The sequence below is a fragment of the Xiphias gladius genome, chromosome 4 (genome assembly GCF_016859285.1).
Source record: "Xiphias gladius isolate SHS-SW01 ecotype Sanya breed wild chromosome 4, ASM1685928v1, whole genome shotgun sequence".
Taxonomy (NCBI): Eukaryota; Metazoa; Chordata; class Actinopteri; order Istiophoriformes; family Xiphiidae; genus Xiphias; species Xiphias gladius.
In genome coordinates, this window is record NC_053403.1 from 9,173,104 (window position 1) to 9,188,827 (window position 15,724).

Sequence of the window (15,724 nt, forward strand, 5' to 3'; positions counted from 1 at the left end):
GTGTGTGTGTGTGTGTGTGTGTGTGTGTGTGTGTGTGTGTCATCATGGCAAAATGTTGCCCAGGAACTACCACAGAGGCAGTTTTGAGTACTTAACGAGGTGTTTATACATTTGTCTGTCAGATTTTATCACCATGATAACATCACAACCGTGCAAGATAAAGTCATGAAACCTTACAGGTGTTCAAAGATGGTCGTGGTCTGACCCATGAGCACCGGATACTCATGTAATATTGCGGTAATGACTACTGAGTAGAGATATCAGTTTTTCCCTTCACACTTCACTTAAGAGTTTCAAGTGTGACGCATTAATGCATGCCAAAGGCTGCAGAGGGTGAGACATGATGAAAGCAATATTTGTCCATTTTAATGCAATTTAACAAAACATTATTGCACTAAATAGTACCTTTAATAAACTTGTAATTTTACAAGTCAGAGAGATGCTAATTAAATTTGTGGCGGTGTTGTGTTGCATTATGTTGTAAGATCTTCCTGTTTTCGTTCCCCCTGTACATAACGATGGTCAGTACAGAGTTTAAGAAATATCTCTTTGACTCAGGTTTTATATACATGATGTTTCTCAAATGCAGTCATTCCTGCAGACCTACTGCAATGGATTTCTGAATAATAGATCCTGCTTTTTTGTGTCTACTATGTGTAACTGATTATTTAAGATGAGCATTTTCAGAGATTGTCCATCATTCTCTTAAATTTCAACATAAAATTTGGTAAATCAGACCTGGCTCAGTGTCAGCTTCGTTGCAATTTCTGGATGAATTAAACTGTGAGATGCTTTAGAAATGAAGGAAGGAAGACTAGGTGGCATCAGCTTATTGTGCAGTCAGAGACAAGAGGAACAGCAATTCAGAGAAAAACCAAAATCCGTCCATGTGACCAGGTCTGGTTTCCTTCTGTTTCAGCATATGTGCCAGAACATGCTGTTCTCTCAATGAAGCTTGTTAGCCCCTGTTATGCAACACATCTAGCACACAATAGTTGAGCCAAACTAGCTCTCAAAAAAACAGAGAAAGAAGCCACTTTTTTACTTTGTTATTTTCTTTTATTGATTTGTTTTTCTTCAATTTTCTTATGCGGTTAACTAAAACCATTTATGCTCTGGAAGACCCCTTTGCAAAGGTTACCAAACTATATCTATTTGACTCTATTTACAAAGCATAGGTCATTATCAGAAAAGTGCTTTAATGTAGTGAAAGAAGGAGACCCTGCAAGGTGAAGAGGAAAAAAAAAAAATAGCATTGTGTGCAACATGCTATACTGTACATATCACTATATCAATAAAACATAGAAAGTCTTAGCATATTTTATCCACAGCAAACTGTGTTTTCATAGCTTCACTGTGATAGACTAAATATCTATCATTAAACATACATTTTAATGTTTGTACTCTAAATAGTACTACGTAGACATTGCACCATAGAGGCGGCATATAGCTGACATTCATTCAAAGTGAAACAGTGAAAAATTAATAGATTGGACATTTTTTATACAAACACTGCTCTGACAAAGAGTTGCTCAGCGGGCAGGGCCTTAAAACACAGTTTCTCTGTCCAACCAACCAAAGAACAGAGAAAAGGTAAGGACTAGGGTAGAAAGTAGCTGCCGTTATAAAGCTACGCATTTTTGTTATTAAACACAATAAGTTGTCTAGGTTAGAAAGTCAGCCTGCCTAACCTTCTAAGTCCATGCAAGATGTGCCCCTGAAGGAATAAAACAAAGAAGAAGGTTGCTGGGTTGCTCACTTGCAGTTCTGCCTTAAAGAAAATGTCTGTATAACTAAAAACGTATGTAAATCAAACATAAGACTCCTTGGCGTAAGAAAATTCCTCAAACACCGGCTGACTACATCTCCGTGACACAACCTCATGACGGCCTGCAGACACAGACTCAGACATGGCTCTCGGGCGGAAACGCTTCTGCCACTTGACAACATTGTCTTTGTCCTGTGCTGCTTGAGCGAAACAGTCTATGTACTGGTTGACAGAGCCGGTAGGTGGGAAATCATAATTTACAGAGGATGGGCGTGACTTCCTCTCCAGCTCTATGGCGTCTTGTACTGTCATTGCTCTATACTGTGTAGGGAGACCCACATTCTGCACCGCCTGCTCGTATGATGGGGGACTGCAGGGCAGCCTGCTGTCCATCTGCTTAAACATCTTAATGGCTGACTGGCGTGGTTTGTGCAGAAGCTCAGCTGGTGGATCTGCTTCACTCTGAGAGTCCTCCTGGAGCGTTTCACAAGGGAAGGAGTTTTCCTTCTGAGTGTCTTTCTTCAGGCTGCTCCTGTTGAAGGTTCCTAAACTCCTGGTCCTCATTAGGACTTTACTGGCCACTTTCATGGACTGTGAACGCCTCTTCTCACCTGAAATCGACTTGGCATTGTCCTGTTTAGCCTTTGCGGCCACTGAAGGCTGCTTGGTGTTATTTGCTCTTCTGGGGCAGGCTGGTGACCCCACTGGGGAACTGGTGAAAACAGAGCCCTCTGATTGGTTTGAGGCAGCGCTCTCAAGGGAGGAGCTTGAGCAGTCCTTGACATGATTACCTGCTATGTAGACAAACTGATCCTTGCTGGAACTGCTACTCCGAAAAGACAGAACTGGCTCGGGTCCCCCTCGTCGCCTGAGCAAGAAGGAGTCATTGGAGATCTGCTTTTTTAGAGGCTGATCCTCAAAGTCTGTCCTCTCCAATGAGCAGTCCTCATGGCTCCTGGCATGGCCACACAGGTTGTCAAGATCAGGTGAGAGGAGGATGATGGGCTCAGAGCAGCGACGGTTGAATGGTGTCTTTTGGTCGAAGATACCATCAGATGCCCAAGTAGAGCTGGTGGTGCAGGGACTGAGAGAAGAAGATGAGCCAGACCCTCCACGGCTGGAGCTGGCACTCTCCCCCACCTCTCCATCTCCATCTTGGTCGGTGCTGTCATATGCAGAGTCATGATGTTGGGAGGACACGGAGTCTGTAAAATGGGAAAGGGAAGACATGATTAGGGTATATAAATTTTACAACAACTATTCTAATTACCCAATTTGTGCAATACCAATTCTATTTAACTCCAGTAAGGGAATGTAAGAAGATATTATCAGGGGAGGTGGCATCAGAAAAAGGAGAGGGTTATGTATTTATTTATTTATTTTAATTTTTTGTGGAGGAGGGGGTTGTCTAAAACTTTTAGGAGAGCAAGGGAGTGTCTTTTATTTTTCCATGCCCCAGATTTATATTTAATTTTATCATTTTTCTTGCAGACTTTGCTATAAATAAAGAAATGAATAGATATATCAAACACGTAAACTATGTGATCATGCTTTGTATATTCAGAACCTGTCTCTATAACAGGGATTTATTTTATAGTTGACAGTAGGAGCAACATGATTGTTGCATGAACATATTAAGCTTGAAATCAGGGTTGAGTTGAGAAATTAGGGAGGAGGGTGTTGCAAAAGTCAAGGAGAGGGTCCAAACCAAATATTAGTAATCCTGGGAAGGTTTTGCTTTTTTAAAAAGTCAAACGTAGGGTTCAACCCCCCTCCCGAATGCAGTCATTTTCATACTGTCCGACTATTATCTCCCTAAAAGGAGATATTAACAGAAATTTGAATGATGTGTAAATGTACCTTCATCACTACCCAGCAGATTTTGGATATTCTCTCCAAGTATCTCGGAGTGCTTAATCAGGAACTCAGTTAGCTCTGTGACCTGGAGCAAATCAGAAAAAGAAAACAATTAGTCAAATTAACAACAATATCCATATTAAACACACTGTCCAAGTCGTGTGTTTTTTATTAGCACCTGACTAAACAAACAGCTAAGAGTCTGTGCGAGTATAAACTTAGTTATGAAACCTTGTGAGGTTTTCTGCACTGTGAACCACAAGGCTTCAAAGCAACAAGTGAAAAAGTATATTCATAACAAGGCTTCCTACCTTCTTCATCTTTTCCTTCTGCTCATCCAGCGGGGTGCCGTCCAGCTGCAGCAGCGTGGGGGCGATACACACCGCCAGGTTGTGGGCGTCCATCTTGTTGATGTTAGCCCTCACGAGGATGTGATGGAGGACACAGACTAGATGCCGCAGCAGGAGTTTGTTGTGCCCTGGGAGTTCATCTACCACCCTGGTTGGCAGGTAACAAAAATGGGAAAGGAAGAAAAAAGAGAATAGGAAGATTAGCTTGGCGCTCTTTTTTTTTCTGTTTAAAGTTTCTTCCTTTTTTTAAAAAAACAAACAGAAGAAGGAATAAAAAAAGAGAAGTGGTTTGTGCTCAGCCTACTGGCGGAGGACACTGAGAGTTCTCTGCAAAACTCCACAAAAAAAAACCCCAAAAACGTCTATTTAATTCCGACCACAAAAACATTCATGAAAATGGCAATAGATTTCCCTTCATATATAAATGTCATATATAAATACGAGCTGAGAGTGACAGTTGCAGGTAAATGGTTGCTGTCTGGACTCATTAGCAGGTATTGATTACTTACTTCCCGATCTCCAGAGCTCTCTGCTGAGTGTCCTCGTTGTCCAGAGCCGTCATCCAGTTGTCGTAAAGTTCAGATACCAGCAGGCTGCCAGGTATTTCCTTCAGAAAACTCTGCAATGAACAGAGGGACAGTGATGAGACAGAGTACTTATTAATAGAAATGGTCAGGTGTGACACTTCTTTTATATATATAGTATTAACTGTGGACACCTCCCGTTGTAGGTCCAGACATTTTTTTTTTTAACATTTTGTGTAATGTGTTATAGTACATTGAATATTATAAAACTACAATTATTAGCAGTAGTGGTGGTGGAAACTAAGTAAAGTTAATCAAGTACTTTACTTGAGCTCAGTTTTGAGGTACTTTACTTGAGTATTTCCATTGTGTTTTACTTAATATTTCTATTATGAATAATACAAATATAATCAGGAAATGAATCATGATGTATTAGCTAGATTTAGTTCCCCAACAGTATATTAAGTAGTTAGAATTAGCCCCATCTTCATCAGTGATTCTAACACATTAATGCTTTAATAATGATATAATCCATGCTACTGTATTACATATATTATTCTGAAATGGGCCACTCTGCATAGGGAGTACTTTTACTTTTGGTACTTAAAGTATATTTCAATACTAATAATGGCAGTTTTTTAGTAAAATTTTAGAATGCAGGACTTACTTACTTGTAATAGAGTATTTCTACACGGTTGTATTACTACTCCTCTATAAGTTAAAGATACTGTACTAGCAGCTGCAGTAGTAGTAGTATGGCAGTGGTAGTTGCGGTTGTGGTACTAGTAGTGGGAATGATGAAAGTAACATAGTAGGAGCATCATTTGTAATAGTATTTCAACTAATGCTAATGGTGCAGCAGTTTTAATATTAATAGTGGTACTAGTTTAACAAAGCAGGGGTAGTAAGATGCAGTAACCACTGCTTTAACATGTCCTTATGCATTTAGGAGGTGGTCACACAGAACAGGTACGGTAACGTACTTTTAGAAGGCCGACGAGCAGAACAACCGGCTGGCCCTCCATGTCCACCTCCAGGCCTCGGTTGAGCTGCTCTCTGATGTCCTTCATGTTCTTGTTGCTGCACGGCTTCCGAAACACTCCCTCTGTGGAAGGGCCTCTCTTCCTCAGCAGCACCAGCATCTCCTGGTGAGAGCAAGGGACAGAACAGAGGAGAGGTGAGACTTCCATAGCAAAACTACAAGGAGGCTGTGTGTGTGTGTGTGTGTGTGTGTGTGTGTGTGTGTGTGTGTGTGTGTGTGTGTGTGTGTGTGTGTGTGTGCGCGTGCGTGTGTGTGTGTGTATGCATGCTGAGTGGATTTTGGGCTGAGACTGCTCAACATGCAGCTCAGGGTTTCCTGTTGTCATTAACAAATTCTGAGAACTACTGTTAAATGTCAGCCAAGTAGGTGCTTATGCATTAATCATGCACATAGAAGAATTGCGTCTGTCTTAACAAGTTGTCCTATATAAATGTTATATTTCTTGAAACAAGAGGAAATTCTAAGCTGTAGTAAATAGTTTTGTTCTTGGTCTTGCTGAAGAGCAACTCAGCTGGAAGGTAGAGGGTAATGAGTTGACACTAATCTGACATTTAACCTCGAAAGGCAACTTACTGTGACTGGTTTGGGAAGCGAGTCGTCTGGGCATATCTTGCAAAGGGGCTGTCCAAACAGCTGAGTCTTGGTGTCTGTTTCTGTTCGGCCTGTTTTGTTGATGAAACTAGAGCCCTTCCTGAGCTTCCTCACCACTTGGTTCCACTTGGTTTCTAATGGAAGAAAACATTTTCATACATCAGCTTACCAAACATTTAACGATTAAATGAATCATTTTGTATTCGTGCAACACAGCAGAACAAAACCAGATGTGCAAGAGTTGAGACCACAGTGCCCATGTGTCAAACACTGTGTTCTTCACTCGCTCCCTTTTTATCAGTAGTTAGATTTCCTTGTTCTGTGTCTGGTTGTGCTCTTTAGTCTCATGTCTACACATGGCCCCGTTAACGAGCCCCTCCCTCCGACAAGGCTGCCATTCGACTTTCAAACTCACCAGCGGACTGTGTCAGCTTGTCCTCTTGGTTATTCAACTGTTTTGGCAGAGCAGCGATCTTTGTGTCACCCTGGCAACAAAATAGAAAACAAAAAGTTATGATGGTTATGACATTGTAAGAGGAACATAAGTGCACAGATAAGGGGAAAGTAGGGAGGGGTTTCGGTTTTTTTCTCAATCGCCATACACCAAACACCCTCGCTCTTCATGCTAACCAACACATGATTGAGTTAGTTGATATAACCGGACTACAGTCAGTGATTAATCACAGTGATATATCACTTATATATCAGTATATATCGCTTTTTATTGTCTTTTGAATTGTGTAATTTGACTGTCTAATTTGCAGCAGCTATATGCTTTTCAGAAGCTGTATATATCCTGCAAAATCTGTCTCCTTTCGGCATGAGTCTAAAAGGTGCAGGTGTCTTTCACCAACAGTTCTTTCGCTTGAACATCTTTCATCTCAAGAAGCAAGTGAATGGGAGTTTTACTTACATCAAGTGGAAACTCAATGAATTGTTCCATGCCACCTCCTGTTAGAGTTTTAGTCTAAAGGATAGCGGGAACAAAGAGAGAAACAGGCACAGTGAGAGATGTTTTTTAGTTTTTGAAAATTTTGTTTTCTATTGGACGGAGTAGAGTGGGGCAGCGAGAGACTTACTGCGATGCTGCCACTCAAAACCTTCATCAGGACGTCTGGAGGTGAAAAAGCGCAACCAGCCCTCGCTTTTGCGTCTTTAATTGTTCTGTGTCAAGAAAAGAACCCAAATAACACATTTCGTCAAACAATTTGCACTCTCTACTCGGGTGTTCTCATTTTATAGCTTTCATTTTGATATAACATAACAACAAATAATTTCTGTTACTTGAGTTTACTGTGTTTCAATATAATGCTATTACATACTATTTTGTAGAATAAAAGAGACAAAATGAACAGAATACTGCATTTTTTAAAGATGCTATCTTGATGTTATCGACCCCTCATTATTTCAAATGTTGACGATTGAAACCTAATCTGCCTAAAATCATTTAAAACATAATCTGAGCGTTCATTTTGATTCTAATTTGTGCAGCATTACTATGTCAACAAGCAGCATTGATCGAAAAGACTTTGCAATCTCGCTCAAGTACCGTCCAACTCTTGAAAATTATTACGATTGAAAGAATATCTATGATAATGTGTTGGTATAAACATTGACATAAATAATGATATCGGTTTGTTACCTGTGAAGAGTATCTAACCAGCGTTCTTTCACCTCAGACGAGCTGTGGGCAAAATAACAGCATGGTACGAGTTACTAATCCACAGAGAGAATCAAAGAGACCAACCGACACAGTGGGAGGAATTAGACAAACTGCTCACACCCATGGTCTCTTTTAACAACTCTGCTGGAAACTAACTCAGTCATGGGAACAGGAAGCAGCGTCACGGCGGGCCCCCAACCAGACACCTTCCACTTCCTTCTTAAGCTACGTTTGCTGCAGCTTGTTGTTCATCGGTGGAAACGTGACGACAAAACCCATATGTGTGCCTACGTGTACACTTGTAGGGCTTAAACTTTTTTTATAAACTTTAATATACTTTACTCATTAATGCCAATGGCTCCTTGCAGTACCATATGGCTGTATGCATATCACGCATGGGCGACAGCAAAAGTGTCAACAAGAAAGCACATGGTTTTCTCAGAGGCTCCGCGGCCAACTCCATGTGAGTGAGAAGGAATGAAACTTTCAGACGCTGAATCATTACCAGAGCCAAAGAACCAGTCAGAAAATGGCATGTAATTTTCAAACAAAACAACTCAAAACCCATCAGATTCATCATTTTCTTGGAATAAAATAAAAGCTTCATGGTTTGATTCAAATTACTTTGCAAGAAACGTGGGAGTCAATGAAGAACACAAATGACTGACACAATGTACCATTTCCTAACTGATGCCATTTATTGCCATTGAGGACATGCCATTTACTGTAGAGAAAATGCACTGTCATTCCTTTTAGTTGATTGCACTGTCCAGATAAGTATGAGACAGTGTTTCTCCCGCTCTTCCTCTTTATCGAAAAGGCCAGTATTTCAAGATAAAGTCGGCTGAGGTTAATCCCATCACATGAAGATGGGTTTGGGGGCCGGCTACGCACTTCCCATTTTGCAACCTCTTGTCTTATGATACTGCAGGGAGGACTTTCACTTTGCTGCTTCCCCATTTTTCGTGAAGGCCACAGATTATGTGACCATTCACCAAATTTGTCAATATTCCATGAACAGGCTCAGTTTTCACAAATGACATTAGTGACATGAACAGGCAGAAAGCCACTATGTGTGCTCTTCTGTTCATATGAGAACCAATGTAAGACCTTTAGAGGAATAGTTTTGGGAATCGTTTTTTAACTTGTTGAGGGTTTGATGAGAAGCCTTTCACCGCTCTTATTTCAGTTATACAGTCAATATACAGACAGAAGCCAGTTAGCTCAGCTTAGCATGAAGACTAGAAACAGGGGGAAACGGCGTGATGAAAATTGAACCGAGGTCGTTTCTGGTCAAAACCCACGACTGTCACCACAGCACTATAAACTGTGGCGTGAATAAACACCTACAGATACTACAGATGCTAGCCAGCTGTCCGCAGATGTCAGACTAAAAAACACAAGGATGGATTAGTGTACGGACTGTACTGCTTTATCTGGGCGGAAACTGATTATCAAAGTGGATGCCTGTGGTCTTTTTAGTTGAAGCATGTGGTAATGACGTAGCTGTATGGGAAAATCTGTATACCGGTATGCATAATGATGGCAGGTGGTGCAGGTCTTGCTTAACTGTCTTGCACGTGAACTAAAAATATGAGCTTTGAGTTAAGTTTTAGTCTTGCTATATATTTCATGGAAATAATAATAATAATAATAATAAGATTAGATTTTGGGGTTAAGGATTCCCATTAAGAGCGAGATTAAGGTGTAAGATGAAAGATACCAATCAACTGAAGATCATTGCAACCACACGTGTGACACAGTATGTATCCAGGCGTATAAACATATGTGAATCAACACTTTACATGCTGCTGTTTGTATGTGAGTCATCTGCCGTGTCACCTGCTTACCGAAAACACACCAGACAACAAGTGAGAGCCCAGGCCAAGACGAGGGTCGCTCTCAGGTCGATATCCCCCGTTGTTCCCTCTTCTTCCTCCGCTTCATCTTCGAAACCGTAAAGCCAGATGTCCTCAAGGCTCACGCTGTACTTCAGACGATAGCTGGCACTTGACCTGTTAAAAAAGGAGCAGAAAGAAGAGCAGTGGTCCTTTAAAAAGTCTGTTTCCATATCTTACTGCCCTTTTTCAAGATTATATAGGTCTATAAATTTCTTTGTCAGTAGTTGATTTTTTTTTCCCTCTAAAAAACCATTATTGATTTTGGAACACAGTCATAAAAAAAAAGAAATATGTAAGAGCTCTTTTTGAAATTTGCACCTTCAAAAACATCAAATGTAAAGAAATCATCTATACAGTTCTAACAACAATTCCCCCCTACACTCGAATGGAAAATTTATTATTGCACATGAAAACATGGCAAGGAACAATAGTCTGTGATGCTAATACTGATTGTCAGGGATAAAGAGGCAGATAAATAGAGATAAAGAGCCGGGGTTGTGACAGGATGAAGACGGAGGGAGTGAGCTCTGGGATTCAGGAGGTGTTAGGGTATAGAAACAGAGAGAGAATTTAAGAATACACTGGGAGGGGGAACACTACCTGTCCCCAAGTTGGCCCTAAGTCAGTTGATATTACTACTCAATTGCAATTTAATTGAAGATGCATTTATTTAGCAACACTGCTTGTACAATTTGCCATTACCATTACCACAAGATACAAGACAAGGTCACAAGATTAGGTAATGACAACTGTCGTGTATTTGTTTTGAGGGAATAGTTCAGCACTGCAGCACTTCGAGAAATAAAAGCATTCACTCTCTTGCCATCTCTGACAGTTAGCTGGGCTCAGTACTGCTCTCATGTCACTGTGCTTAGACGAGACTTTATAGACTTTACAATTCTGTAAACTGTGAACGGATTAAACAAACAACATGCAAAATGTTAACAGCTGAGATTTAGAGGTAGATTTGGCTATCTTTAACAGAGCAAGGCTTGCTGTTTCCCATCTTTTCCAGTCTTCGTTTGGTTGAATGTGATGTAGGAGAAACATAGTGCCTTTTAAATGTTTCTCCACAACAAACTAAAAAAAAAAAAAACGGACACGGAATACTACAGTATACACTCATTTCTAAAAGTAATATATAGTCATATAAATAGACACAAAAGACTCCAATGTGTGTTTACTTTTTCATAGTCCCAGTTGTGCTACGTACTGGAACAGTGGGCAGGTTGTGGTATAGAGATGACTGTTATTGTCCTCCTACTCAAATGCTATAAAACTTCCACCGGCTGTGACAAACAACTCGAATCTGTCTGAGCTGAGAAACAACTTAAAGCTTGTCTATGTTAGTTCATTTTGTTTAATTATGTCGGGGAGAAATATGGAAAAGCAAGATAATGCTGTTTCCCTCCTACAGGAAGAGGTAGATTTACACAAGCTCATATAGTTTTTAATTTTTTAAATTTGATTTGCTTCATTTAAAGATGGATTTTAAGATTTTTTAGATTTAAGATATTGTCACTATTGAGACTAATGAATCAGCATTTAGAAGTGTAAGTATCTCACAACAGAGCCTCAGCTGAAGGTGTGTTGAAATTACTTTTTGAGATGAAATTGTTTCCCCTCATGTGACTCCACACAGAGGGAAACACCATGCTTTCCTCCATTGATTTGAACTTACAGTGACTGAACACAAACAGTCCGTTGGCTGGGAGATTCCCTAACAGCCCGAGTAGACAGACCAAAAATACACATTTTTAGTTCCTCTTTCACTCTCCCATTCCAACTGTACAAATATGTGTCCCTTTCAGCAGAAATGTATTTAAATACCACATCAGCGTTACAACTGTATTTCCTACATTTGTTTTGACATTTTCTGTCAGTTGATGCAGTAGTTTCCCAGTGGTAATGTTTTGTTCCGTGGACCTTTATTTGATTTTCTTCACATTTTTTTCTTAAAATAACTGATAATAACCATCTATATATTGGAGTATGGATCATTATCTAGATTACTTACTTGAGTTTGGTGAAGACGATGACATCGCTAAAGAGGAACAGGTGTCTCTCCCTGGTCTTGGTGCCCTCGGTGACCTGAACACACTCGTCCAGCAGCAGGTCTCCGTTCTCGCTGGTGAGGCCGTGGACGAATGGACTCTGCTCTACAGACACCCAGCAGGAAGCCTTCTCCCTGAGAAAGTGGACACACCCAAAAAAGGGTGGGTGACAGGGACATCCCAAAGTCAGCCCAGTCCAATTTTGATGATTACATTATGTCTCTGATAAGTTAAAGGAATTACATACACAGCCAAACTGTTCCTGGAGTATCTCAAAAATGTATTTTCACCACTTTAAACAGAGACTGTTTTTTCTGACCTCCGACATGGCTGACGTTTACAGGTGTAGTAAATTATATACAAAATCCTAACGGTTTGCATTGGATGAGAAACCACCACTAAACAGGAATCATTTGAAGACCGAAGCCCCAATAAAGAAATTTTTAGGCAGTGTAAATATAGAGATTTTAGGAAAGAGTTCAACATTTTGGGAAATTTTTTTCTTGTTTTCTTGTTGGCAGGTAGATAAAAATATTGATACCACTCTCATGTCTGAAGCTGGAACCAAGAGACTGCTATCTTAGGTTAGCGTAAGACTAAAAGCCGCAGAAAACAGCTAGCCTGGCTCTTGTTGCCCCAACTTGTCATTTTTTGAACTTTGGTTTTTGTATGGATTAAAGGAAACTATATATAACGTTTATTAGTGAGCTTTTGATGTGAAGGTAGCTGAATTATGTTACCTTCAGGTAGAGCCGGGCTAGCTGTTTCCCCCTGTCTTCAGTCTTTATGCTAAGACAACCTAACAAGGGTAAAAAAAAGTTGTAGTTTTATGGGGATTATGTGGCAGACACATAAAGCCTTAAACCTAATCCTTGTCCCTTTTTTATACTTGTTGAGAGTTATATGAAACACTGGTCTTAATGACTAGGTGTGATACTGGAAACTGCCGAACATCAGCAATGATAGTGTGCAACCGGTCCAGGGAGTTACTGCCGTTGTGTTTTGGTGATTAGATTCCGATTTGAGTGACGTGAAAAAAACCCACCACTTGTTTTGTCGTATAATCATATTCACCAGCTCTAATCAATAGTCTCCAACATTATGATCCTTTAGCTAAAATATCACAGAGAGAATGGGATAATGTTTTAATTTGAAGAAAAATGTCAGGTCTGTGCGTGATGGCATCACTTATCCTAAGGGATCAATATCACGTCAATAACCTGATCTGATTTCATTACACTGTAGGCATCACAGAGTACCGCTCCGGTATTAAATGAATTAACTGACTTAAGCTTGTTTATTTATTTAGCTGAAATGTACAGATGAGAAAGCCATTCTTGTTGAATGTACGTTTAGGTGTTATACAGCCAGGCACATAAGTATTTGGACAATGACACAATTTTTTAAAATTTTGTCTCTGTACACCATCACAATGGATTTGAAACAAAGCCATCAAGATGTCATTGAAGTGTAGACTTTCAGCCTTAGTTCAAGGGGTTTAACAAAAACACTGCAAAGTACCGCCATCTTTCCACACAACCTGACAATAGCAAAACGGACTTTCTCTTAAACAAGAAACACAAAGATTGATGTTGGTGGTCTTCACTTTATTATTGAAAGGTTTTACTCACATCTAACACGACATTTCACAATGCTGTTTACTGCCTGACTAAATTACTGTGATGTCAAACAATAAAATAATCTGTATCTCTTTTTAAAAAAAAATCTATCTGTCTTTTCTCCAAAGTGTTCAACATGCAAGTCAAGGTTTAAACGAGACAAGAGTTGTTGTTTGTTATAAACGATTATGAAACCAGTTCTGGTCATTGCTCTTCCTACTGACTCTGGGTTAAGGGCAGAAATTCAAATGCTAGCAGCAGACGTACTTTCCCTTTTACCCTTCTGGCCTACACATAAAATACCAGCAAATAAAACACCAAAACTCAAAATAATGTTTATCATTCTGTGGTTGTGCAAACAACATAAAACAACCAAAGTTTAAAATGACCACAAACCACTGCTTCTAGTCTTAAATGCTATTAACCATTAAAGTATTAGTTCAACATTCTTGAAAGTATACTTAAATACTTTCTTGCTTAAAGTCAGATTAAAAGATCGATACCGCTCTCATTTTGTTCATCAAACACAAAGCTATAGCCAGGAGATGGTAAACATTAGCTTACCAGCTAGCTTTGCTCTTTCTAAAGGATATAGTGAGGTACTCTCTACCTCAGTGGCAGTCCTTACATAATGACGCCAACACCCATGAATCCCCCCACCCAAGGTAATGTAAAATACGTGTGAGCGCCGAATGGGTAGATTGTGGGAAAGTGGGTGGTGTCTGACATTTCTCTATTTTGCTTTGACGGACTCGCCCACTGGGTGCTCTGGTGGTCTTCGCGCACCCACTGCAGTAACAACCTCTAAAAGGTTAAAGAGTTAAATGTCAGACATGTAAGAGGAGGTGATGAGGAGCCTACACTTGAGAACCTGACACTAAACAAACTGTAGGTGTGTTGTGACGTCACATAGTTTTCTGAGATGAAGCAACGGCTGAACGATGAACTTTCTTTTTCCGTGTGTGTGAATTTTAAAAATCGGTCCAGTAAAATAAAACGGGAGCTCTAATCAGGGTTACTCTGACAGATTTCCGAAGCAGGTTTTTCATTGATTTTTCATAAACAAAATAAGCTCTGTGGTCATCCAGGACTTTTATATACACACATGATAATCTATCTAGTCAACACACCTTTTAATATAGATTTAAACTACACCCACAGTTAATAATAATATGTTTTGGACCTGTTTGGAATATAATAACTAAAATACTGGTCTTCCGATCAAAAAGGGCTTTCTTGATCAGACAACTAAAGCAGTGCTGAAAAATATTAAATCAGGGGTTGGAGCAAGGATTTTAAAAATATTTAGGTCATGAGTCCAAGTCCCTTCCACCCTCCCCATTACCCCACAACATAAATAACAGAGACCATACATAATATTTTTGATTATTTGGACTTTGCTGCTGTTATTTATTAAGTTAACTGTTTTATTATGTTGAAGATAACATAATAAAACTGTAAATGCAGTTGCAAACTTTTCTCACCATTGCTAGGAATTTTTTTTTTTTCTCCCCCTAAAATTTCGAAAATGTAAATATATAACGAGTGTAAAAAAAAATACTGGAATCAGCTAATAAAGTACAGACAGAAGTGTTTTAATTGAAAGTAAATTTCCCCAGGTTGCTCAAAACCCCAAACTCCCAGAGGACATGAACTCAGAGTTCTCAATGGAAGCTATACCCTTGAATGAAATCGTGTTTAGAAGTACTGAAAGTTCATTTAAGGTCAAGGACTTTCCATATGTTCAGTGGACATATATTGTAATTTTTTAAACTTAACAGTTCAGATACAATGCTAAGCATTAGTTTAAAATGTTGAACAAAGCATAATATTTTTTGGAACTTGTGTGAATTACAACCTTAAGAAAATAGTATTGTCTGATGGCTAAAACTAGGGCCACAAGACAAGACAAGAGAAAAGATAAGATGTAGCAATAGTAATATTAGGAAGCTGACTTTCTACAGCAAAGAAAACAACAAGACTCGTCCATGCCAGCGGCTCTGCGGCGCTGTACTTTGACAGAGCAATGTTTTGATCGAAATGCTAACGTCGGTACGCTAACCTGCGCACAATGTCAATACTAACATGCTGATGTGCATGAGCCGGTATAATGTTTGCGATGTTCACCATCTTAGTTTAGCGTTCTTTCCATTTAATTAAGATGTTAACATTTTGTAATTGGCACTTAACACAAAGCACCAGCTGAGGCTCATGGGAATGCCATTTGCTCTGCAGGTATTTGGTCATAAACTAAAGTACTGGACAAACAAAAACAAGTTTGGACCCACAAACATACATTACCCGTCCTAGAGCCACAAATGTTAGTTTACCTGGTCTTCCAAAAAGCCTGGCACC

The 15,724-nt window shown here is 39.6% G+C and overlaps 1 protein-coding gene across 1 annotated transcript; it reads right to left on the reverse strand.

Annotated features, from left to right (window-relative positions):
• Positions 1 to 1,058: 1,058 nt before the first annotated feature.
• tagapb (T cell activation RhoGTPase activating protein b) lies at positions 1,059 to 11,803 on the reverse strand. The gene is made up of 12 exons (XM_040126211.1): positions 11,714 to 11,803; positions 9,646 to 9,810; positions 7,775 to 7,816; positions 7,212 to 7,296; positions 7,046 to 7,099; positions 6,548 to 6,617; positions 6,115 to 6,266; positions 5,483 to 5,644; positions 4,485 to 4,594; positions 3,937 to 4,123; positions 3,629 to 3,710; positions 1,059 to 2,973 (listed from the first exon to the last, which is right to left on the reverse strand). Exons 4-12 carry the CDS (start codon positions 7,236 to 7,238, stop codon positions 1,811 to 1,813), a joined length of 2,007 nt encoding a protein of 668 aa, XP_039982145.1. The 5' UTR covers positions 7,239 to 7,296; positions 7,775 to 7,816; positions 9,646 to 9,810; positions 11,714 to 11,803; the 3' UTR covers positions 1,059 to 1,810.
• Positions 11,804 to 15,724: the final 3,921 nt, after the last annotated feature.